The following is a 26092-nucleotide window of genomic DNA, read 5'->3' as shown; positions in this document are numbered from 1 at the left end:
GGGCACCAGGCCCCCTTCCTTCACCAGCACATCCCAAGGCCTGTCAGCCCAAACCCTCTGTTGAGTTCCATTATGGAAGAGTTCATGCTCGTTTTCCAGAGAGCCTTGTTCAGCACTGCTGGTTTGAACTGGAGATCAATGCAGTGCATACCTAACATGCTTAGCCCAGCTTGCCTTGCTGCTACGTAAGCTGTTTGTCACAGCATTAAGCTTACAAGCAGCCTTTAAAAACTGAAAAGGCCAATATGACCATGACATAGGCATGTAATGAGGTAAGGCTTGTGTGGGAGAAAGCAACAATCTGCTGAAAAACATGTGGAAAATGGCTTTCAGGCATGACTGCTACTCAGGGGAGCAGAAGCACATGCGGATCTTAAGCCCTGTGTTCTGTGGCTGTTCAAAGCCAAGGGAAGCTCCTCCAACCATCATAGAGGATGCACCAGCAGTTCTGTAGACACCAACCATCACCTCGGCCTTGCTCACTCCACATTTCATTTCCCTCTTTCTCATTCAAACTCTTAACAAGCCACAACTCACCAGTAATAGCAGAGTAACACATCAGAGTTAACACCAGGGGATGGTGAAGTAGCGGAAAGATCCCACAATTAGCTTCTCATATTATGAGAAGTCAACATATTATCTTGTATTATGTACTTATTAGTCCACTTCAGTTTGAACAACAAGGAAGTGAAGAACACGTATGAAAACCACACATGAAGAACTCCAAGACAGTCACAGGAATGGAAATACTTTGATCATACTTGCACCATGGGAACGCCTATGGCAACCCTGACAACTGTGCCTGAGAAGACAGAAAAGAACATAAGTGCAGCAGAAAGCTGAGGAAAGCAAAGAGAACACTGTTGTTTCATCAAAGAGTAAGTATTCCAAGTAATCAGCAGCCTGAAAGTTAACCAGCATTCCCAACAAAGCCACCATTACAAGAAAACCACCCTCACAGCACATTCCCAAGCAGCAGCAGCAGGAGTGTCCCAGCACCCCTGACTGCTCTGAAGCCAGCGCGGGGAGGCAGAGGGACAGATCCAGGTTTGATTCTGCTCTGCCCTGCAGCTCAGTAGTAATTCACACCCACACAAAGTAATTAGAAAGCCCGCTGTGATTTGTTAGCGTGTTCTTCCCACTGTGCACACCACTGCTGGGATTCATGCATGCAAATAGATGCACTGAACATATGGGTAGCTGCTCACACTGCCCGGGGCTATGCGAGTGTTCCCTGTCCGAGGAACCAAGAGCCTGCTCCCAGCAGGAGGGAAGGGGCTGAGCAAGCTGAGGGCGTCCTGCTTGGGCTCTGAGCCACACAAACCACAGCTGGAGGCACCTCCTGCCTGGCCAAGACCAGCGGGGACAGAGTGATCTGAGAGCCTTCCCACTGCTCTTACAGATGCCCTTCACAAGTGTGGCAGGAGGGACTGCAGGGCAGAGTAAAGGCTTTTTTCCACCTGTGCCATCAGCTATGGAGCTGAGGTTGGTAATCAGCATTCAGGTCTGCTGCTGACAAACTTAACTTAGTATTTATAGTCAGGAACCTATGACCAGCACAGTCCGGAGATGGGAAGACAGGTGCAGATGGTTCATCCTGCTCACTCGGCCCACACCGATGTTGTACCAGTACAACACCCCACAGCATCCACTGCTCTGCTGTCACCCCTGCCTAGGGCTGGGCTCAGCACTGCCTGTGCCTCTCCAAGTGCTGGATCCACCTTCTCAGGAACGGTGGTCACTTGTGCACGCTGCTGCTCACAGCACATCTCAAACATGCCTCAAACAGGCAGTAGGCTGGCACATGCCATTCATGTGCCTGGAGCTAACCTAGAGCAACCAAACCATGCTATGCCAGACCGCTGAGCCCTGCAGGTTCCTGTCATACACTTACTTCTTCTGCCTTCCTCTGTACCACGAAGCTTTGTCCACCACTGAGGACATTTCACAGCATCACAGCATCCCAGCCTGGTTTGGGGTGGAAAGGACCTTAAAGCTCCTCCAGCTCCAACCCCTGCCATGGGCAGGGACCCCTTCCACTGGAGCAGCTTGCTCCAAGCCCCTGTGTCCAACCTGGCCTTGAGCACTGCCAGGGATGGGGCAGCCACAGCTTCTCTGGGCACCCTGTGCCAGCGCCTCAGCACCCTCACAGGGGTGAAAGTTTCAGCAGTGCAGTTCTCATGCGCGGCTGGGAAAGCAGCAGCAGCACCTCCTGGTGCTGGGCACTGGTGAGGCCACACCTTGAATCCTTGTTCAGCTCTGGGCCCCTCACTGCAAGAGAGACATTGAGGGGCTGGAGCGGGGCCAGAGAAGGGAATGGAGCTGGAGCAGGGCCTGGAGCACAGGGGAGATGGGGAAGGGCTGAGGGACCTGGGGGGTTCAGATGGAGAAGAGAAGGCTCAGGGGGGACCTGATGGCTGCCTCCAAGTGCCTGAGAGGAGGATGGAGCCAGGAGGGGCTGGGCTCTGCTCCCAAGGAACAAGGGATGGGACAAGAGGAACCGGCCTCAAGCTGCACCAGGGCAGGTTTAGATGGAGCTGAGGAACAATTCCTGCCCCAGAGGGTGCTCAGGCATTGGAACAGGCTGCCCAGGGCAGGGCTGCAGGCACCAGCCCTCAAGGAATTTAAAAGCCATGCAAATGTGGCGTTTGGTGACGTGGTTTAGCGGTGAACCTGACGCTGCCAAGTGCTGGGTTTATGGTTGGACTTGATGATCTTTAGGGTCTTTTCCAACCTAAATGATTCTACGATTCTCCAAGTCTATTACCTCCAAGTTCTGAGGTTCAACCTTCTCTTGTCACAAGGTCTATAAAACCTGCTGGAGAAAGCAAGATATTTCATGAGGATGAAAACAGCTCTTCTGGAATACCAGCAGGATCCATTATTAAATGACATCTCCAACTAAAGCATCCAGTATCCCATTTGATGATTGAATCCCCCTACTAAAGCCCTACTCGGCCTTTATGTGAAGTGCCAGAACAAGCTATAACCATTTCTCTGGAATGAATCTTCTCTTCCTCAGCATCTCCTATAGAAGATGGGCCAAGAAGCTACTTTCAAATCCCCACAACTGATGTCAGCATATTAAACGTTGTACTGACTGGATCACATCCAAATTGCAAACCAAAGACCTGTTATTAGTGTAGTCTGAACCACGCCGGCAGCCTCAAGCTCCTGCACGTGGCTCATCCCACAACCCCTGTCCAGCCCTGAGGGCGCAGCCGGTGTCTGGACAAGCACAGGCAGCTCACACCGAAACAGCCACCATGGCACAAGGTCTCAGTATGATCCTGCCCCGACGTGCCCCAGCCATGCCCGCACTTGCCCCACACTCTCCAGTGGGACACAGCATCACTTGCCCTGGCACCCATGACCAACAGAGACCAGCACCGGGCACTGGCTGCAGCAGCCCTGCTTACTCACAATCACTCTCAACCCCTGCCTCAAGGAAGGTGTCTCCTCACTGAGGACACTTCCCCTAAGGGACAGATTCTCACCGTGTCGGTCCTGCTCCAGTGCTCGTCCACCCAGTGCAGTCGGGTTGCCCCTCGGAGCGGAGCCCCACAGATGCTTCAGCTCTTGAACAAGAAATCAGCCTCGCTGTTCAAGCCCAAGTGATGATGCTGGGCCCCAGGCAGCAGACTCCGGCCTGTCCGTGTCCGATGCTGCAGGACTGACCTGCGAGGGGCAGCTCCACATTCGTGCACGGCCCCACGTCGTGATCAGAGCAAGCTTGCACTGAAACAGCGCTCACAGCTTTCCTGTTCCGACTAGATGATATATGCATCACATTTTTAGTCCTTGCTCTTACAAAGCGTGATGCTTCTCGCAGATGCATCACAAGGGTTTGAATTACCCTTCTCTGTAATCTTAGCACAAGTCACGAGTTACTGTGCTGGAAGTTACAGGCAGCTGAACTCCAGGCACACAGGCTGAGAGGAAATGTCACCATAAACCAAGAGCACACACTGCATCTTATCTCCAGGACACCACTGGCATAAAGAAGATCTTGGCAAACATTTGCCCAAGGACGGGTTAAAACACACACGCCAACAAACCTGCAACAGAAACCTCTCTCATGTTAACTGAGCACAAGGGATGCTGCAGATCCTGCTTTGGCTGCAAAGTTAAAATGAGCCCTTTTGAAATAACCTGCTCTCACAAAGCTCTCTGGTGGACTGAATCTGGACAGGTTACAAGGGGCAGAATGCCTTTTGTCCCCTTGATGAGTGTCAAGGCTCATGCACCATCCCTGGCAGTGTTCAAGGCCAGACTTGATAGGGCTTGGAGCAACTTGGTCCAGAGGAAGTTGACCCTGCCCATGGCAGGTAGTTAGAACTGGATGAGCTTTCAGATCTCTTCCAACCCAACCCAGTCTGTGGTTCTATGATTTCTCCTGAAACATTTCAAGAGCATTTACAAGCTGTAGTATACAGCAGCTACCACTTTAGCATGTATACTTCACAGCTCCTACAGCATCGCCATTGCAACAAGAGACTGGCTACAAGTTATGGGTGGGTCAAGTACAAGACCAGCACTGAGCTAGGTGAGAAACTGCAAACTGTAATGTAGGCAGAAATGTCCAGTAGGTGCTTTGGTGCAGAATTTGGAACAGAGAAGGGCACAGTCATCATCTACTAAAACAATGTGGGTGGAATAGAAAACTTGTCACCTCTATGGAGAGCATGAGGCAGCATCTGCTAAAATAAAGCATTTCCTAATCCAGAAGCCAGAATACTTTACACTGCAGAGCTTTAGAGAAATCAGCTGAGGCACCATCTCAGTAACAAATGTCTATATTTAAGAAAGTCTGGAAACATGGGAAATTGTAGACCTTGAAGGGACTGCCAGGAATGACACAGGAACTATAAACTATCAGCAGGCTCCAATCCTAAGTAAATTAACAGACTGCTTCATTTAGAAGATCAAACAGGAAATCACCAGTGTAGTTAATGGGAGGTTAAACCTGTCAAGCATCTTGTCACGATCCCAATATAACTCATGATGGCAACCCCAGAAGATCGTCTACTACGGCTTAAGAGTTTGGTACCGCTGCACATGAATTAACCCAAGATATCACAACCTTCTCATAGGACATTAGTGTCCTACAGGTAATACGCTCACCAGAAGGCCAAAAACTGTAATCGGAAGCACACACACCCGGTGGGGCAGCTGCCTCCAGTTAGCCCCATGAGGACCCCTCCAAACCTGTGCTGCAGTCAGTGGTCCACAACATGAGCTCTCACTGTGATCAAGAAGAAAGGCAACGTGTGGACTTACAGAACTGAGCCAGCGGAAAGGAAACACTCTTCCCTCTGTACCCATGACCTCCTCAGAACACAACAGTCCAGCTGGTGTCTTCAAGAACGACACAGAAACATTGGAGACCACAAGGCAAAGAAAAGAGAATCCCAGGTGTAGGAAAGTCTCACAACGTGAAATTCCTATCAGAGATTTATTCCTACGGAAAGAAGGCCAAGAGGCATCTACATCACTATTTGTAGGTACAAACTGACAGGAAAATACTCCCAGTATTCTAGAATTTTCAAGAAATGCTGAGAAGGAATCTCAGAATTCAAGAGGTGACTCCGGAGCATTGAGCTAAGCAGAATTCCCCCTGGAGGTGGCAACTAAACATTGAACTCTGGGCCAAAAAGCAGATTCTTGCTTCTCCAAATTCCATATGGGAGAGGACCAGGCTCTTTGGAAGCTGGGACTGCTTTTGGTCTTGCAATCTGCATTGCTCAACCCCGCCTCAACGACCTCCCCTTCCCACTCCCTTTGTGGGTGCAGCTTCAGAAGAAGGTGAAACTAGAAACTGGTCAGAGAAGGATGGAGGAGAGCGGATGGGACGAGCCAGCTCGTGAAGGCCCCCCAGGTCACTCATTCCCAGTTAAATCATCACCGTATTTGAAGAGGGGAACGAACAGTTTCCCAAATTATACTGGTAAAAGATCCAGGGCCTTTAACTTCCTTTGCACTGGATGATGCTCGTCCTCTGCTGGAAAACCGCATCTGGTAAATCCTGAACTGTGGAAGGGCTTTGGACACCAGGAACAGTTTGGTCATGTGAATACGCTCATGTTTTAGTCTACCAAAAGTCTTCACAATTAAATCCAATATCCAGGTAAAATGTAAGAGGCTGTTCTGCACAGGAAGGCAAATCCAGTGTAATTGGCCCTTCTCCCTCTGCCCCTTCTCACTCGTATTTTACCCAATCAGAAAACGGTTTTGGCAATTCTTACAGATACAATTGAACTACTCGGAGTTGAAGAAGGGCGAGAGGAAAGAACAGTGACAATTCTTTAATGTCATCTGTTAGTAATGATCTGATTAGCTTCTCCCTGGAAGAACAAGGACCAGCAGACTCTCACCTAAAGGAAAACCCACACAAAGTCACTGGAAGATATTGTAAGAATCTGCAGTACTTGTCATAATTCAAGCTTCTGCAGCTATTGATTCAGCTCAAGAGATACACGACAGTCTCCTGCAATACCTGCTTTTAATTGCTCTCTGGAGAGTGGTACAAATAACTTACAACTGGTCGAGTTGAAGAAACACTTTTGGTTCCCTTGCCTCATGACGCTCAAGGCTCACAGTGACACCAGCCCCATCACCAGTGGTGGAACACATTCAGAGCAGGAATGACAAAACCCAAAGAACCCCCAGTCTGCAGAATCAATTATACCAAAACATTCCTAACAGATGTTTGTCTAAAATGTTCTTTATTTTCCAATGAGGGACCTTTAAATAACTGCGGAGACAATCTCCTCTAATGCGTTCCTACCCCTATAATGAGGAATTTTCTCCTACTGCTGAGCTCAAATTTTGTTTGCTGTGATTGTTGCTGATTGCCTCTTGTTCTGTTCCAAAAGCCATGGAGCAGAGTTTATTCCCACCTCTGCAGTTTAAATTACACATCTGAAGACTGTTACCACGCAGACACTTGCCCAGCACCTCAATTTATACTGTAGCAGTGCTAAGGAGAAGGTTTGCTGGACTCGTGTTTCCATGGCCCATTTTCCTGGGTTTTTACAAGAGTTTGATACTGCTCATTGATGCTCAGCTTGGAATTCACTGAACTTCCCTGTGAGGGTGCTGAGGCGCTGGCACAGGGTGCCCAGAGAAGCTGTGGCTGCCCCATCCCTGGCAGTGCTCAAGGCCAGGTTGGACACAGGGGCTTGGAGCAAGCTGCTCCAGTGGAAGGGGTCCCTGCCCGTGGCAGGGGTTTGGAACTGGATGAGCTTTAAGGTCCCCTCCAGCCCAAACCAGGCTGGGATTCTGTGAACATCTGAACCTTTTCCCCCTCCTTCTCTCTCCTGCACTGCACAGCTGAGCACTTTTCTGCAAGTGTCATCATTTGCACCTCTCCTCACTGAACTGCATCTGAGCGTTTTCAAACAAGAGTTTCCATCCCTCCAGATGATTTTGAATTCTCATCCTGCCTACAAGTCTGCAGTGACTCACTGAGGGCATCTGCAACGGCTTCTGTCCCCCAGTAAGCATGGTCTGTTGTCCAGAAAAGGGGAGGATGATACCTGCCCCAGTGCTTAAACACTCTGGGGAGCTGAAATTAGCAGAGAAGCTGTGGGCTTCTCCTCTGCTCCTTCAGTTCTCCAAGTCAGTAAACAACAAGAAGGATGCTGAAGACATTCACAGAGCCAGAGCACAACACAGGGGAAGGGACCACAGCAGCAGTCTTGGTGCAGTGGGGGAAAAGGAAGTGACTGCATGGGATGAGTTACGTGCTATTAGGGAACATAAAAAGGACACGGAACTGCTGGAACAAGTCCACAGGAGGCCACAAGGATGATCAGGGGACTGGAGCACCTCCCATATGAAGAAAGGCTGAGAAAGCTGGGGCTGTTCAGCCTGGAGAAGAGAAGGCTGCGTGCAGACCTCAGAGCAGCCTTCCAGTATCTGAGGGGGGCCTATAGGGATGCTGGGGAGGAACTCTTCATTAGGGACTGTAGTGATAGGACAAGGGGTAAGGGGTTAAAACTTAAACAGGGGAAGTTTAGACTGGATATAACGAGGAAATTCTTTCCTGTGAGGGTGGTGAGGCACTGGAATGGGTTGCCCAGGGAGGTTGTGAATGCTCCATCCCTGGCTGTGTTCAAGGTTGGATGAGGCCTTGGGTGATATGGTTTAGTGTGACGTGTCCCTGCCCATGGCAGGGGGGTTGGAACTAGGTGATCTTAAGGTCCTTTCCAACCCTAACTATTCTATGATTCTATGATTCTATATCTGCAGTCAGGTCAATTTTGCTGTGGGAACCCCTATTTTTGCCCATCAAACCACTGGGGTTAAGCGGGTAGTTGAATGAAGATCTCCTGCTGGCAGCACCTAGAGTAGGCTGCATCTTGCCTAGGTTTTCACAGTGATGTTATACCTGTCTCTATGTTCAAGAGTACTCCTATGGTTCCCACACACCCTATGAGCAAAAATACACAACAAGGTCGTGATTCATCTGACTTAAATGGTGGGTTTGGATGAAAAGTAACTGCACCCTGGAAGTCTCCTTTTGCTGCTCCATACTTCTAAAGAGGTCCCAGACGATGAGGTTGGGCAGACAGGTATTGAGCTGTCTGTAGTTACACGCGATGAATCTCTCCACTAACACGTGACAAAAAAACCTCTCCTGTCTCTCTCCACCCAGGAGAGGGAGAAAACCATTACACATAGGGAGCATCACAGGAAACACCCATGCTGTGCTCCGAGACACCAAATGGTTGGTAGGAAAATAAAGTGCTCAAAGAGCAGTCAAAGAACTGCACTGTGGAAGAAAACCAACTGAGTTTAAAGTCAGTCTTAAGTGTTCAACAGCACTTCACTGAGGTACAGAGGGAGGCCGGGTCCTTCTTCCTATCGTCCTTTCCTATACCAGAACACAAGGACAAGGTACTGCAGAAGACCGGGGCTTGACACCAGCATCCTTTGGTGAGTAATGGTCAGTAGCAAGCACCAAAGGATGGAGTATAAGAAACAGAAGAAAGGGCCAGTGATCCACCCTCGTGATACCTTCCTGCTTCTGGAAGCCAGTAACCATACTCCTCACCTCAAGCCCTGAGCACACAGTGCTTCCTGGTCACAGATTTACTCTTCAGTAATTCTGTACTCCCAGTTCAAATCCATTTATAGTTCTGGCCTCCACAACATGCAGTAGGAATAAATTCTACAATTTAATCACCTGCAAAGTGACAAAGTACTTTGTTTTATTTTAATCTTGCTGCTTGCTAATTCCACAGAGTGCCACCTCATTCCTTTGTACTAAGAAATCACTATTGTTCCATATTCACCTTCTCCTTGCCTACTCATGATTTCATAAACCTCTGACAAATCTGCCTTGGGCAACTCTTCCCTGAACTGAAGAATCCCAGCTTATTTAATCCCTTCTCAAAGGCAAAGTGGTCCATGCTGTGGGTCACCCTTGCTGTCTGTCCCTAAACCTTTTCTAGTTCTTCTTATTCAGATGGGAAAACTACAATTGCAAGTAAGAGACTGTCAAACCGTGGGTTTACATAGAAGTTTAACACTATTTTTAGTAGACTTTCTATTTCTTTCCTATTTCCTACCATCCTACATGTGTCATCAGCTGCTGCCCTGCTGACGTTGCTGAGAACAACCCACATGATTCCAGAATCTCAGAGTAAGATGCCTCACAGAAATCTATCACTAAGTAGGTTTGTGCTTCAGAGGCTTCCAACCCAAGAGACAGCAGGAGCCAGAAAGACTTCAGCCTCAGACAGACGAGCTGCTTCGTGACCAACAGCTTTATCAGTCACCACCTCTTCCAAGTTGTGGTTGTATTCCATCTGCTACCTCACCACAGCTTATTCAAACACGCTGCAGAAAGCAGGACTCCTGTGACCAAGTGTGTGTGTCCCCCATTCCTTTGCTCCAAGCCCTTTGCTCCAGCACTTCACCTATAGTGACACTCACAGCACCGACTCTGGGCTCGGCACCTTTCCTTAACTGCAGAAAGAAGGAAAAGCAAAAGGGAAACCCCACAAACTGTTCTGCACCCAACAAAGAGCCCAGGTTGCTCACACACTTTCCCAGGCCCTGCTTTCCAAGTGCTAAACCCTTGTCCTCAGTATGTTTCTGAAGAGTGTGAATCATAGAATCAGACTGGTTTGGGTTGGCAAGGACCTTAAGATCATGCAGTTCCAACCCCCTGCCATGGGCAGGGACACCTCACACTAGACCGCATCACCCAAGGCTCTGTCCAGCGTGGCCTTGAGCACCACCAGGGATGAAGCATTCACCATTCTTTGGCTAACCTGTTCCAGTGCCTCAGCACCCTCGCAGGGAAGAACTTCTTCCTTATATCTAACCTAAACTTCCCCTGTTCAAGTTTTAACCCATTACCCCTTGTCCTATCACTACAGTCCTGATGAAGAGTCTGCTTTAATGAACAGTTCCCCTTCCCATTGCTCCTTTAACAAGCAGCCCTCAGGCTGGGGCTGCTCAGCTTGGGCACCTCTCAACAGCTTCCACTGGCTGCTGGCACCCAGCTCCCACCAGTTCATCACACCTGGCCCTGTTTCTGGTACGAAACAGGTCACAAAGCCTCGTGTTAACCATCAGCTCTTGTTCCCACTCTACTTGGTGCTTGCCAGGCCACATCTGGAATACTGGGTACAGTTCTGGTCACTGCTGTACAAAAAGGATGTGGATGGGCTTGAGAGGGGCCAGAGAGATGATCCAAGGACTGGGCAGTGTGTGAGGAATGGCTGAGAGAGCTGGGACTGCTCAGCCTGGAGAAAAGAAGGCTCAGGGGAGACCCCTGTCCCCATGTTCCAGCGTTTAAAGGGTGGCTACAAAGAGGATGGAGACTTCCTTTTGACAAGAAAACCCATGGAAAAGATAAGGGGTGATGGGCACGAGTTACTCCTGGGGAGATTCTGATTGGGAATTAGAGGGAATTTTGTAGCACTGAGAACCACCAGCCACTGGAATAATGTCCCCAGGGAAGTGGTGACTCCCCAGCATTGGACACTGCTAAGACTGGGCTGCACAGGGTGCTGGGACCTCCAGTCTAAGCCATGCTTTGCTGGGAAAGGTTGGAGCAGATGATTCTTGAGGTCCCTTCAAGCTGGTATTCTGTGATTCTATGCAATTCTGAATTGCAGAGAAAGCTGAGCAGGACCCCAGTGTGGGGGCTGCCGAGGGAGAGCAGGGGCCTGGAGGAGCTCTCTTTTTACCATTCCATGTTCCTGAAACTCCCTGTGAAAGACCTAAGTGGTCCCAACAGATACGGCTCACCAAAAGACCTTAAAAGACTATTTTGAAGGCACGTTAATTTGACAAGTGGGATTATACAGAAGCCTTTTCAGGAAGAGATTTCATTTTCTCCCTCTATACTTCTGTTGCCATAGCAACAAAGGTTGTACCAGCCCAGCACAAATTACCTTTTCCCAACTAGATGGGCTGCTGCTGAAAACCCGTCTCCAGCCATACATCAGAGCAGAGACCTCTCCAGACCTGCCACCACTGCCTGCCCAGCAGCTCAGGTTGCACAACACGTGTCAAAGAGTCATTCCCCTTCTCCTGTTTCTGAGCAGGAAAACTCCTTTGGCCGGGGTATTTTTGATGCTGTGCCCTAGAGAGCCATTCCAGCCATTCCCCAGCCATTCCCTTGCCATTCCCTGACCATTCCCAGCCATTCCTATGGCCTCTGCCTCCTGCTGAGCCCTGCCAGTTCACACCGTGTTTCTCCAGGCTTGCTTATGAATACCCCAGGAGAGAAAGACAGACAATGCCGAGCACATTCCAGCTTCCTGCCTGCCACTTGCCTCCCAGTGCTAACTCACAGGAGGGTTCCACTGCTCCGAGCCCAATCCTGACCAAGCAGCACACAGGGACTGTCGAGGCAGGATGGAGAAGGCTAAAGGAAGCTGTCCCAGAGCACACACAGCATGAAGCTGAAGGAAAACCAGAGCGACTGCTTTGCCTTGGTTTGGTCTAGAAGGATGGGAACCAGCTCTTGGCTCTTGCATCCCTATCCCCTGCACAGCTGCATAAAGCCTGGGGAAAGCAGCATGCAGGAGGTGCTCAGGGGATTGGGATCCCAGGGCCTGACAGAGGTTTGCTGGTCTGGACTGGGGTAGAGCGAGTGCTGTCTGCAGTAGCTCCTATGGGGCTGTGTTTGGATTTATGCTGGAAACAGGGTTGATAGCAGGGATATTTTCATTACTGCTGAACAGTACTCACACAGCATCAAGGGCTGTTCTGCTCCTCGCCTCAGGCACCAGAGAGTAGGCTGGGGGTGCATGAGGAGCTGGGAGGGGACAGAGCCAGGACAGTGACCCCAACTGACCAAAGGGACATTCCAGACCATAGGACACTGAGCTCAGCAATAAAACAGGAAAGACTGGTGAAGGAAGCTGCTGGGCATGGGTCAGCTCTTGTGAGCAATGGTTTTCATTTGCATCATTTGGTTTTCTTGGGCTTTTTTCCCTCTCTTTGTAAGTTTCCTTTCCATTACATATTACTATCATCATCATCATACTTCATTTCAATTATTGAACTGTTCTTATCTCAGCCTACAGTTTTCTCACTTTACCCTTCTGATTCTCTCCCCCATTCTGCTGGAATGAGTGAGCAGCTGCGTGGGGCTCAGTTCCTGGTTGGGGTTAAGCCACCACAGCAGAGATGCTGATTTCAATGGGGAGGACAAGCTATGTCCACACTGCCAAGAGGGGTGAGCCCTGAGCAGGACCTAGAGAAGAGACAGGAACAGCAGCCACTGAAGTGGGATGCAGGAGCTGTGGGACCTTCAGCCTTGGAGACAATCAAATAACCATGACGTAGCTGGCTCTGCTCTGAGCAACTGGGTGTGCTAAAACCCTCCAGGCATCCCTCCCGACCTCAATTATTGTGTAATTCTGTGTATCGATGTATTTGGGCAGTCACAGCATCTAAGGGCATTGAAATCCCTGCTTAGGCTTCTTGTTTTCCCTGCCTCTAAGGGGAGGTCCATCCAGATGGCATGTGACTACTCGTGGTTGTAATCTTTCTCCCTGGTCAACTAATCCCTCTGATTGAATAACAATAAAAAATAAATCCTAAATTGTCAATTGCTCCCAATTCTTTTCCTTCCCAGCTGTGCCACGGAGAATGTGGGCTCTTAATTTTATAGTTAATTTTGAATCACTTTAATCTCTTCCCTTAACATAGTTCATCAGAGAAGTCAATTCCCCCTGCAATTGCCTCTTGCTGATAAGAACAAGCTCAGGCTTCTCTCCCTGTCTGCTTTATTCCTGTTCCAGAGCAGATTAGGTTTGCTGAGCCCTGCCCTGTGCTCCTCATCCTCAGAGGGCTGGGGAAGGCTCATTGCCCCCTGGTGACCCCAGCACACCTCGCCACCGGAGCAGCCTCGTGTTCTCTTATGGTTCTAACCGCTTCAAAGTGATGTCCATGAGCAGTGGGACCTGTCCCAGAACAGACTCTCACCCTCCACCACCACAGACCTCAACCTCCCCTCTGATACTGGTCACGTGCTGGTGAAGCTGCAACTTGTGAACGTTGCTTCCAGGGAGGCTGATTCCACAAAGAAAACACTTGTGTTCATTATACCGCCTAGTACCTTCTGTGTTCTCAAATATACATCCTCAGCTGGCTTTTCACTTATTAAGCCAGAAAAGGGTAAATTATACACCCTACCCAAACCTGAACTCAGCCGTGTGGCTGCTGCTCCTTGCTCTATGCCTGGGGCACTCATTCAACCCTGCAGCTATTTCAAAGGCTTTACCTCAAATCTGAAGTCACTCATGTGTAATTTTCTCAAGTACTTTTAAAGTTGTTCCTCCAACATTGTCATTATGTTAATCTGCTCCCACGCCTGAGCACTCCAGTGAAGTCAGAGATGATGGAATAAGCACTCTCCTGCAAATCACGTTAATCTCCTGCTGCAGCGGTCCTACAGCACCTCAGCTCTTCATGCCTGCTCTCCAGGAACCTACTGGCCCAAGCATTTAATACTTAAAAAAACAGGGGAAAACCCCATTTTGTTTCTCTTATTTTTTAAGGTGATCCCAAACCCCGCATGTGAATCCTCACATACCCCTGGTGGTCACCCCATGGCCCCAGGCTGCCTGTTATCGAGTCAGAGCACCACTTCCATCCCATAATGCTGCAAAACACACCCTCGCACTCCTGAGGCTCTGCTCCCTGTGCTCTCTGCTTCCCGGCCACCAGCACCACCTCCATCCATCCCTGCTTCAGCAACAGCCACACTCTGAACTCCAGCAATCAGAGCACGAAGCTTCCACTGAATGGAGCGAGACCAGAGAAGGGAATGGAGCTGGAGCAGGGCCTGGAGCACAGGGGAGATGGGGAAGGGCTGAGGGACCTGGGGGGTTCAGATGGAGAAGAGAAGGCTCAGGGGGGACCTGATGGCTGCCTCCAAGTGCCTGAGAGGAGGATGGAGCCAGGAGGGGCTGGGCTCTGCTCCCAAGGAACAAGGGATGGGACAAGAGGAACCGGCCTCAAGCTGCACCAGGGCAGGGTTAGATGGAGCTGAGGAACAATTCCTGCCCCAGAGGGTGCTCAGGCATTGGAACAGGCTGCCCAGGGCAGGGCTGCAGGCACCAGCCCTGCAAGGGTTCACACCCCATGGAGACGAGGCCTCAGTGCCACAGGTTAGCGGTGGCCTTGGCAGTCCTGGGTTTATGGTTGGACTGGATGAGCTTAAAAGTCTTTTCCAACCTGCTTGATTCCATGATTTTATGATTATGTGACCACTGGGTGCCTCCATGGTCAGATGTCTTTTGCTGGTTGGGTGGCTGATGGCTCCAGCAGCACCAGTCCCTGAGGCAGGGTGGTGGTCTTAAGGTGGGCAACAAAGGCAGCCACTTGTTCTGCTTCACACCGATCTTCCTTAACTGAAGGCTGAGGCTGTGCTCAGAGCAACCTGTGGGTGAATGATGAGCACACACACGCACTTTAAGAAGCTCTTCTTGTTCCCTGTCACCTCACTAGAAGTATTGTGACACTGCAGGAGCAGGAGACACAGCACCCCACTGCTGAGCACCGCCACTGTCTCACTGTCTCCACCAAAGCCAACCCCAGCTCCATTTCTGGAGAGAAGGAAGGCACCTGAGTGGCACATCACTGAGCGAATGAATGGAACAATGATCCATCCACAGCTACTGCAGACCCAGACATGGCCTCTGGCTCAGGAGGCTCTGATCACAGTATTGCTGCAGGCAGGAATGTTCTGGATTGCTTGTTCTGTTCTCATAACCACCAAGCACCTGCTGGTTGCCACCATGCAAACACATGAAGGTGGCCTGATGCATGTGGTGTGCTCTTCGTGCTTTTCATGTGCATGACTACACACCATACCATGGGGATGCAGCTGAAATCCGCCAGTTTCTTCCATTTCAACCCACCAAAACTTGCCAAAATCCCAAGTTTTAACAGCCCATGCCAGCACCGTTCCTGTGACCCCAGCAGATCCCAGTCATGCTTTAGCAGAGCAGTCCAGTTTGTCAGCATGCTGCAAGCATCAACCGCAAATGCCAAGACCTACGGACTATGATCTGCAAGAAGACACAGATGACTGTGTCCACAAGAGAGTTTACAAGCTCCTGACATGCAGTCCAGGAGGACTTCAGGGTGGAAAGATTGGGTCTTCCTCTCGCCTAAGGGTGCAGCTGAAGGTATATATGGAAACACAACCTCCTCCCCTTTCTCTGATGGTGGATCCTGGGGACATGGGGCCACTCAGCAAGGTTCAGAAGCTCAGGAAGCCAGGAAAGCTCCAACACCACAGGATAACTTAGGTTTTGGATGATGAATTCTCACAATCTGCTCCTGACACATCACAATCAGTAGTACCCATCCAACTGCTTCAATGACCAATAGTTCTTAAGAGCACCAAGCTGGACTGCAAACAGAGACCATGTTCCGAAGAGTCACCCCACATTTATCCCTCAAGCACAGAACCCCATTGCCCAAAGCATATTCCTGAATCCAACCAGCAGACACATCCCTACATCCCAACCTCCTAGGAATGTGTCCACATGTGTTGCTGGACCAAGACCAAGCACAGACCAGCAACATCACCCCTGTTTCATGACTGACTCCCCATTGAGTTCAATCATCTCCCCAGTGGTTGGTCTCCATGCTGAGGTGAGAACACTCAATTGCCACGTACCAGAACAGCCCTGGTGAACAGCCCTGCAGTCTGTACCACATCCAGTGCTGCCGTCAGGCTGGGCTGAGAGCTGCCCTCATGCCATCTCTGCACAACAGCATCCTCCTCTGCCCTTCCAAGCAAGCTGTAACTCTGCATCTGCGTCCAACACATGTTCTTCAGATCCTGGGGCACACCAGGAATTCCCCACTGAGACCTGAGCCACACTGCCCTGCAGCTTCAGCCTTCATTCACTGGGGCCTCAGCTAGGCCTTATAATTCCGACTGTAACTGAACTGACCAAAACAACCAGAAGAGTTTCCTTCCCATGACACCAAATGGACGCGTTTTGCTCCATCAGGAAAAGGCGATACTTCTCCCATGGAAATGAATCTCCTCCAAATCACGAGGCAAAGGTGCTGATGCTTACCTGTGAGAGGTGAAATTGTCGTAAGAGCCCACAGTATAATGTCGGAAGAGGCGCTTTGTTCTGTCTTCTCTGGTTTCTGCAAGAAAGAAGACATCACAGAGCTGAGTCAAAGGAACACTTCTCATGGCCTCTGCTTCCCTACGTATATACAGTGAGTGCCTCCTTCGTGCAAGCGTTTATCAATAAACCATCATCTGTGTGCACACGTGTGTCAGCGTGATCAGCCCCACATGTGCTGGGGTACAGTCCCCCCCACACACACACAAACAGCTTCTGTGATACAAGATCTCTTCACCAAAACTGCTAAACCACAGCGTGACATTTCAACCAAGATCCCAAAGCAGAGCCGAAGAGGAGAATGCAGGCAAACACACATCCCATCTTCCAAGGCAGTGGCAAGACTTCTTCCCATGCTCTGTCTGGAGACACCCACCTCGTGAGCAAGTGCCTGCATGGTTCTGAGTTACCGGCTGGCCTTAAAGCACGACAATGCCTCAGCGCAGAGGGATGCGGCTCCCACAGAGGAGATGGCACCAGCCCTGACTGCCCTTCTGCACCCCTGGGGGTCACCATGCTCTCCACATGCACAGAGTTCGGAGGAAGAACCCAGAGAGGTTTCTTCTCTTCTCATCTGTTATCACTGGCCCCATCCCTGACAGCAGACATGTGAGGCCATGCTTGCTGGACCACATCTCCCCTTTAGGGGGTAACAGCTCAGGAGTCCACCCGCCTGCCTCTCAGGTGTGCAAAGCCCCAGACTCTGCTAGCCTGACCCGGAACAAGAAGAGAGATGCCAGAGCCCCCCGGTTGCTGGGTGCTGAGGGGACACAGCCTGTGAGGAGAGGAGGGATGCCACTGGTGACACCTGGAACGGGTCTGCCCTAATGGCTCAAGAGGAGACATGGCAAAGGGATGCAACAGACGCAAGGCAGACATTCCCAGCTACCATTCCCTTAACACAGAAGGAATTTGCATCACACTACCAAACCCCCATCTACTGCATGCCCCGGGATTTCTACTGCACATTCACCCTGTAGAAAGCAACCGGCTCCTCCAGTAACGTGACTTGAGCACACCACACTGAACCAGCTCACCATGGCTACAACAGGGTGACGGGACTCTGAGCAACCAGGGAACTCTACTCCCTTACTTTGCAAGCAGTCCCTTTTGTAGGCCTGGGTGCTGCTCACTGCACAACTGGCTGCTGCTCTGCTTTACATTTAATTTAACTTAGTGCTCAAGGCCAGCCTGGACTGGACTTGGAGCAAGCTGCTCCAGTGGAAGTGTCCCTGCCCGTGGCAGGGGATTGGGGCTGGAGGAGCTTTAAGGTCCTTCAACCCAAACCAGGCTGGGATACTGTGAATTCAGCAATTTAAGTATGCTAACTAGGGCAGATGGACAGAAGGAACGAATAAAGGGTATAAATAAGAGGAACTAAAGAGCAAAGTATAGATGGGACTCACCTTTTTTCTTCAGCAGGGACACAAAGCGTTTGAACCCAAAGCAGTTACAACACAAAATAACATTTGTTTGACCTGCGCTGGAACTCAGAATGGCAACAGCCTGGGAAAGGGGCTGCAGGAGCAGAGGGGCAGGTTTTTACTGTTATTACAGCACCATTGATCCAATGAACTTTGTTCTAAGCTCAGGACAGGGTGCATTGTCAATGCATCCATCCTGGTCTCATGATTCTATCAATCCATCTCTGCTGGCAGAGGGAAATGCTTCCACAGCAGCCACAACATCGGGATCCCGCCTGGGGCCTGACAAGAGCCCTACAGGCAGCAGCAGCAGCAGCAGCAGCACGTCACTGCACTGACACACTGTCCTGCCCCTGTGACACGCACTCCCTGTCCCCTGCTGCCAGAGACCGGGCTGTGGCCTCCTGATCCCAAAGGTGCCTCTGCATGGGGAGCAAGGTCCATATTTCAGCATAGATGTTTTGCTCTTGGGGCCCTCACCCTTAGAATGCATCTCCAGTTCACTTGCAAAACATACTGACTGTGGGCAGAGTTGGCTGGAGAGGGGCTTGGGACAAGGGCCTGTAGGGACAGGCCAAGGGGAATGGCTTGAACCTGCCCGAGGGGAGACTGAGCTGAGCTCTTAGGCAGAAGCTCTTCCCTGTGAGGGTGCTGAGGCGCTGGCACAGGGTGCCCAGAGAAGCTGTGGCTGCCCCATCCCTGGCAGTGCTCAAGGCCAGGTTGGACACAGGGGCTTGGAGCAAGCTGCTCCAGTGGAAGGGGTCCCTGCCTGTGGCAGAGGTTGGAGCTGGAGGAGCTTTAAAGTCCCTCCTAACCCAAACCAGGCTGGGATTCTGTGATTTTATGAAGGTTGAAAGAACAATTAACTTCACCCAAGTTCACAAATCAAACCACCAAAGACAAGTGTTTGCACTACTGAAAACAGCCTTGCTTTCCCCCCAGTTCTTGTTTCCCCGTTCGCTCCTCTTATGCGTGTGCTTGTGGGATTTTTTAGCCTCTTCCCTTCTTTCTCAGAAGAGCTGAAGAACAGCCCTGGGGTGTTGGCACTTCTTCCTTACAGAGTAACACCCTGCACTTATGGTCCTGGCCCCCTTCCTAAGGCCTTGGTCTCCAGTATGGGGCACACAAGGCAACCCACGGGTGTGCAGGAAGGAACGCCTTTGGTACCCTTAGTAAAATCTGAGGATCCTTGGAAGTGGTGTTTAATTCCAGCTGTATCTCACCATTTTTTAGTTTCTATTTTTGCATATGCTTTGCAGTGCACACTGTACATTAGCAGAGCAGCACAGCTACATCATTCATAAGTAAATATATACGTATGGGGGAGGGTGTGTGCTCAAAAATACTGTTTTACCAAGAGGTAGGTGATGCAAACAGTGAGACCCCAACACGCAGGACATGCAGCATCGCAGAGGTTAACGCGGGTGCTCTGGTGATGCCCTGGAAGCAGCGAGGTGCAGCAAGGACAAAGTGTGGTGCAGCCCATCCCACCCTGTGCTGCGGCTCGGGAGCGTGGAGGGGATGTCCCCGTGTGGGGACCAGCCCCTGGTGACACAGGGTGTGATTCCAGCCTCGCCGCGGGGCATCACCGGATGCATTTACCTAATCCAGAGGGAGACTTCCTCCAGCCTGGTGCTAAAAGGGGGGCTGATGGCTTCCAATGAATCTTCCGATTAGGTGGTCGTCCACCAAGCCCCCGCCCTGTGGTCCTGGGAAGAACTGTCTCAAAGAACCAAGGTATTAATCTTACTGGCAAAACAACACCTTACGCCAAGAAACAGGGATGTCAGGGAGTGATAACCACAGCAATCTGCTGCAAAGAGCTAAAGGATAGAACCTGTTCACCTTGCTCATCCCAGGCAGCTTCTCACCTTGCTTACCCTCCTTGTGGAGGCAGAGGCTCCTCAGCTCCGAGCTGGGGGACACTGGACCCTGCCCACAGCAGCAGGATCATAAGGAGAAGGAGGCACCACGTGCTCTAACAGGGGCTGATGTGCAGTTGGGGAAGCACATGCATCACACACCAGCTCCTTCCCCACTGCTGCAAGAGTGCCCAGACAACGGCAGCACAGAGCAACCTGCTCCAGCTCTGCCAGCGCGCCATGAGCATGGCAGGGTCCCCCCAGTGCTAACCACGACATCAGGGGCCTAAAGAACACCTAAAACATCAGGAGGAGCCTTGCTTGTTGTGCCTGTGAGCAAGCCGGTACTTGCAACCTTCACAACAGGCCCCGTGTGCCTGTGCTTCGGTTCCTTCTCCTCCCTTCTCTCTGCCCTACTCTGCCTCCTACTCCCTGCCTCCCTCCACGCATGCGCAGACACTTGCACCTCATCTGCACACACCTCTATTGATCTCAGCAGAATGGTAATTTGGTGACGGGAGCTGGATTTATGGGCTGCCCACAGCCCAAAGGCTCGTTTTCTTCCCAGCTCCTAAATATAGCTGCTGCTGAGTGCATGTTTAATGGAGCCGTCACACAGGCACCAGGGAATGAGGCTGATGGATGGAGAGGAGCAAATCACTTGGAGGAGATAGGTGTGGAGAGGGAGGCTCTATATTAAGAGAAGAGGAAGCAAAAGGACACCAGGGCAGGCCGGTGGGACAGGCACAAGCAGGAAAACAGGAACAGGGAATACAGAACGCCAGAAAACGCAGCATGGACACCAGGAGGAGGGGGTGGTCGGTGCAGGCTGGTGTCAAGCTGCTCTGTACCCTGCCTGCAAAGTGCTTTGCAAGAGGCAATTCTTTCTAGTAAGGCTGCCTAATATATTAGATGAAAACACAGGGGTATCACATCCCAGGGCTGGCAAAGGAACTCTGGATGCGCCAGAGAGAAGGTTCTGGGAGAGAAGCAGCTCCCACACAATGAGCAGGGCGTGCTGCTGGGCCCCAGCACTGTGACAGGAAGCTCTGGTGCCATTCCCAGGCACCCTCCAGCACTGGATTGACTCATCCCATCCCATCCCATCTCATCCCATCCCATCCCATCCCATCCCATCCCATCCCATCCCATCCCATCCCATCCCATCCCATCCTCTCTTCTCTCAGGCACCAGTACTGGGGTGCAAATGCAAACAAATAACTCTTCAGCGCTCACAGCCCAGAAAGCAACCGTATCCTGGGCTGCATCAAAAGGAGCGTGACCAGCAGGTTGAAGGAGGTGATCCTGCCCCTCTGCTCTGCTCTCGTGAGACCTCACCTGGAGCATTGTGTGCAGTTCTGGTGTCCTCAACATAAAAAGGACATGGAAGAGAAGGAACCAGCCCAGAGAAGGGCCACGAGGATGATCAGGGGACTGGAGCACCTCCCGTATGAAGACAGGCTGAGAAAGTTGGAGCTTGATGATCTTGAGGTCCTTTCCAACCCTAACCGTTCAATGATACTTCTATGATACTTCTCTGTGAAAATACATTTTTTTGCTTCTACAGAATGTTGGAATTACATTTCTAAATGCCAGTTAGAATTTAACTAAATTCAGTCTTATTAAATACAAGATTTATGCACCCCTAATTATTGGCAGCAATTTCTTTGTCATCTAGTTTTGACCAACTGCTCCTGCAACATAACCAGCAGCAGGATACCAGCAGGACTGCTCTGAGTGAGCAGCAGGAGCACCCCACACCAGCCAAAATGGGCCTGGACCTTGCTGCCAACACAGCCCAACAAGTACCAGCATCACTGGCTGCTGCCACTACAGCAGAGGGTGAAGAACAAGACATGCTTTGGAAACTGATCTCTAATCATTTGATGCAGCACCACGGACATCATGATTATCATCCAAGAACTGCATTAAACCACCTGAGAGTCCAGGCCACAACAAACCACAGAGCCATCAGGCAGATAAGGAATTGAGGAAAGGGAGTACCAGTCAGACTCTGTGCTAGTCAAGAAAGAGGACTGAAAATAGATTCTCTTTTCAGTTGAAATGCCAAGTAAAAGCAGTAACATGCAAGTCAGTGGAGACACGGTCCCAACACAAGAGGGATGTGGAGCGAGTCCAGAGGTCACCAAGATGCTCCCTTCGAGCAAGCTCTTCCCTGTGAGGGTGGTGAGGTGCTCAGGCTGCCCAGAGCTGTGGCTGCCCCATCCCTGGATACAACATCTCCCTTTTACATCACTGAATTTACACCAAAACCCTCTATGCCAAATGCTTAACCAACCACCTCCACACCTACCAACTGCATCATGCTACTGGGACAAAAGCCCTTCATAGCCATACTTAAGCTTCTCAGCCCTGCCCTGTGCAGACTGAACCAATGTCCCCATGTCTTCCAGAACAAGGTGCCTAAAGAAACCTTTTCCAGAGCCGATCCTGCTCACTGAAGCACACCCACTGCTGATTCACATCAACAGGCTGAATCCTCTGATCCCTTTGTCCTCACATGGACACAACTGCAACCCCCCTGTGAATGTCGCATTTGCCCTCAACGTGAGGATGATACCACAGAGAGGAACAGTCATGCCACACATTGGGTGCTTCTAGTAGAGTCAGGGCTGAAGAGTCAAAAGGATCACACTGAAGATGTGACCATGGCCAAGCCTGTGAACGTTTTAGTGCCCATGACCCTCAGGGCAGCCAGCACTGAAGTTCTGTCTGTGAGCTGGATCTTAACCAGTGCTTGTAATGCCCTTTCTGGAGTTAGAGTACATGGATGCAGACACGGGTAAAGGTATCTGAGGGTGTTATACCTCACAAATTAAGTGTGTCTGGCCATCAGGATAAATGAACAAGCAGCAATGCCTCTGGACTGTGCTCTTTTGCCCACAGCATTGAGTTTGCTTGGGTCTTGACCTAAAGGCTTACCTCAATTAGACCTTCAAGTGGCAGTCAGGACCGTCAGAGTCAAAGTAAGGTCCATAATGGTAACTGAAGTTCTTGCTTGGATTCTGGTACCAGCTCTAGTTTTGGAGGTTTAGCAGGAGTAGGAAGGCCAGATAGCCATAGCAGGGTTATTATAACAGGGTTATATTATTCTACTGTAGTAGGGTTATTATAACATAACCTTGCTGTTGGACAGGGTCCCTTTGACAGAAGCTGTATGGTGTCAGACATCCAAGAGCACGTACGTTCATACTGCTCATGGTGTGCAAAAACTGAAACAAGCCTGACGTCTTGCTAAAGAGACCCTGCAATGATTTTCAGTAGGCACACAGAGCACGGAAAGCATCTTCAATGGAGGAAGCACGCCTCTGCAAAACGCTGCTCTTTGAAGAGTGCTGTCCCCATGGCAGCCAAGAGAGGGCACCACAAAGAGGGGAAGCTGGCAAGCCAGATCTGTTCCCCTGCGGCAGCTCATTGCCAAGCCAGAAAACCCAACTGCACCATCAACCTGGAACTTGGTGCCAGCTACAGAGAATGGAGATTCAGGCCCCCATGGATGGCGACGCTGCAAGCAGTGTAGGAATTACATCCCAGCAAGGCTGGGTAGCATCATTGGAGCTTCTGTCTGCTGATCCTCCAACATCACACTCCTGCTGCAGGAGGAGAATTGGGACTGGCACCAAAGACTGCGTGCTCTCATTCTCCACACTGACTTAAAAGGCTTCCCAGGTCCCAGGAAGGGTCTGGAGTTGGACCTTTCGGGAGAATCTATCATAAAATCTATCACAGAGTAGTTTGGATTGGAAGGGACCTTCCAAACTCATCTAGTCCAACCTCTCTGCAATGAGCAGGGACATCTTCCACTAGGATCAGGAGGACGGTTTCAGGGCTGGAAAAGGCTTCATTTTTTCCCCTCAAGAACAGGAGTATCAGGATCATTGTTCTACTAAACCTCAGGAACACAACCTCCATGGACTGGCCTAACCTCCTTTTAGAGCCTTTAATCTGCACCGACTGCAGCAACGAGACCCACAGCTGCGTCCTGGTGTGGACAGAGCTCATCCTGTGTCTGAACCTGGCTGCCTGACTTCATTGACCACCCCTTCGTTCTCATGTTTAGACCAACAACCACTCTATTTCTCCAGATGGTCTCGGATCCCCACTGTGTTCTCCTGAATCTGCCCATGCTTGTCTCTTCTTTCGATTCAGTTTCTCCTCACCTGGGAAGTCTGGTGGCCACCACTGACAATCTGCTGCAGAACCTGCCTGCTTGTTTCCACCCTCTGCTTTTCATCATCCAACCAGTTATTTTCCAGAAGCAGACTTGGAGAAAGCCTCCCAGCAGCATACTGAGAGCCCTGGTACACTGCATCAATCCTTCACCAGGGCTTACTGACTACTCCAAAGGCTTGTAGGACATCTAGTGGGCTTCCCCCTAAAAAGGTTTTAAAATGAGGGACTATCAATAAAATATTGCTTATTCCTGGTTTCCACTGATCTGCAAGATGCAGAAGAACAAAACCCCAGACTTACTGGTCTTTCTATCCTGACTGGGGTGCTGCTCTGTTACAAGAATGAGAAATAATGCAGCTGATGCTGAGCTCTAAGCAAGAGTGAATGCGATGCTTCAAGGTACCCTTGGCTGCAGTGATCATGAGAGGGTGGAGTCTGAGAATCTGATGGTAGTGAAAAGGGCACACAGCAAGCTCATTGCCCTGGACTTCAAAAGAGCAGACCTTGGCCTCTTCAGGAACCTGCTTAGTCAGGTTCCATGGGATACAGCGCTAGAGGGCAGGAGGGACCAACACTCTTGGCTGATATTCAAGGATCACCTGCTCCAAGCTCAGGAGTGTTGCATCCCAGATAGAAGGAAGTGCAGCAGGAGGGCCAGGAGACCTCCTTGGATGGATAAGGAGCTGCTGAGGAAAACTGGAAGGAAAAAAGAGGCTTATAAAAGGTGGAAGCAAGGACAGGCAGCCTGGGAATAATACAGGGATGCTGTCCGGGAAGCCAGGGACCAGGTGAGGACAGCTAAAACCCAGTTAGAATTAAACTTGGCTAGGGATGTTAAGGATAACAGGAAGGGATTCTAGAGGTACATAGCAAATAGAAGACAGACTAGGGACAATATGGGCCCTCTGGAAGCTGTCAGGAGAGCTGGCTACCTGGGATTTGGAGAAGGCTGAGGCTCTGAATGACTTCTGGCCACGGTCTTCACTGGCAAATGCTCTGACCGCACCACCCAAGTCTTGGAAGGCAGACGCAGGGACTGTGAGAATGGAGACCTTGGGGCCACTGTAGGAGAGGATCTGGTTCGAGACCATCTTAAGAACCTGAATGTGCACAAGTCCATGGGACCTGATGAAATCCATCTGCGGTCCTACAGGAGCTGGCGAATGAAGTTGCTAAGCCGCTGGCCATCATATTTGAAAAATCATGGCAGTCAGGTGAAGTTCCCAACGACTGGAAAAAGGGAAATATAACCCCCATTTTCAAGAAGGGGAAAATGGATGACCCGGGGAATTACAGACCAGGCAGAAACATCAGTTTGATAGGTGGACCACTCGGTGGATAAAGAACTGGCTGGATGGCTCCAAGCAAAGAGTTGGAGTCAACAGCTCAGTGCCCAGTTCGAGACCAGTAACAAGTGGCATCCCTCAGGGGTTGGTGTTGGGACCAATCCTGTTCAACATCTCTGTCGCTGACATGGACAGTGGGATTGAGTGCGCCCTCAGCAACTTTGCCGATGACACCAAGCTGTGTGGTTCGGTTGATCCGCTGGAGGGAAGGAATGCCATCCAGAGGGACCTTGACACGCTTGTGAGCTGGGCTGATGCCAACCTCATGAAGTTTAACCATGCCAAGTGCAAGGTCCTACACCTGGGTCGGAGCAATCCCAGGCACAGCTACAGGCTGGGCAGAGAAGAGATTCAGAGCAGCCCAAGGAGAAGGACTTGGGGGTGCTGGTCAATGAGAAAATGAACATGAGCCAGCTTCAGTGTGCGCTTGCAGCCCAGAAAGCACCCGTGTTCTGGGCTGCATCCAAAGGAGCGTGACCAGCAGGTCGGAGGAGGTGATCCTGCCCCTCTGCTCTGCTCTCGTGAGACCCATGTGCAGCACTGTGTGCAGTTCTGGTGTCCTCAGCATATGAAGGACATGGAGCTGCTGGACCAAGTCCAAAGGAGGCCGCGAGGATGATCAGGGGCTGGAGCAC

At 50.6% G+C, this 26092-nt stretch overlaps 1 protein-coding gene across 1 annotated transcript in view; it reads right to left on the bottom strand.

The window, feature by feature from the left end:
* The window catches only part of SHANK3 (SH3 and multiple ankyrin repeat domains 3), a 306306-nt gene that overhangs the window by 90899 nt on the left and 189315 nt on the right, over positions 1-26092 (bottom strand). The window contains exon 14 of the mRNA XM_061362564.1: positions 16575-16650. Within this exon, the coding sequence (XP_061218548.1) occupies positions 16575-16650 (76 nt within the window). The remainder of the gene's footprint in view (positions 1-16574; positions 16651-26092) is intronic.

The sequence above is a fragment of the Neopsephotus bourkii genome, unplaced genomic scaffold (assembly GCF_033783945.1).
Source record: "Neopsephotus bourkii isolate Nb327-2 ecotype Australia unplaced genomic scaffold, CSIRO-AGI_Nbou_v1 NB_1128, whole genome shotgun sequence".
Lineage (NCBI taxonomy): Eukaryota > Metazoa > Chordata > Aves > Psittaciformes > Psittacidae > Neopsephotus > Neopsephotus bourkii.
This window is presented reverse-complemented; position numbering and strand designations above follow the sequence as displayed.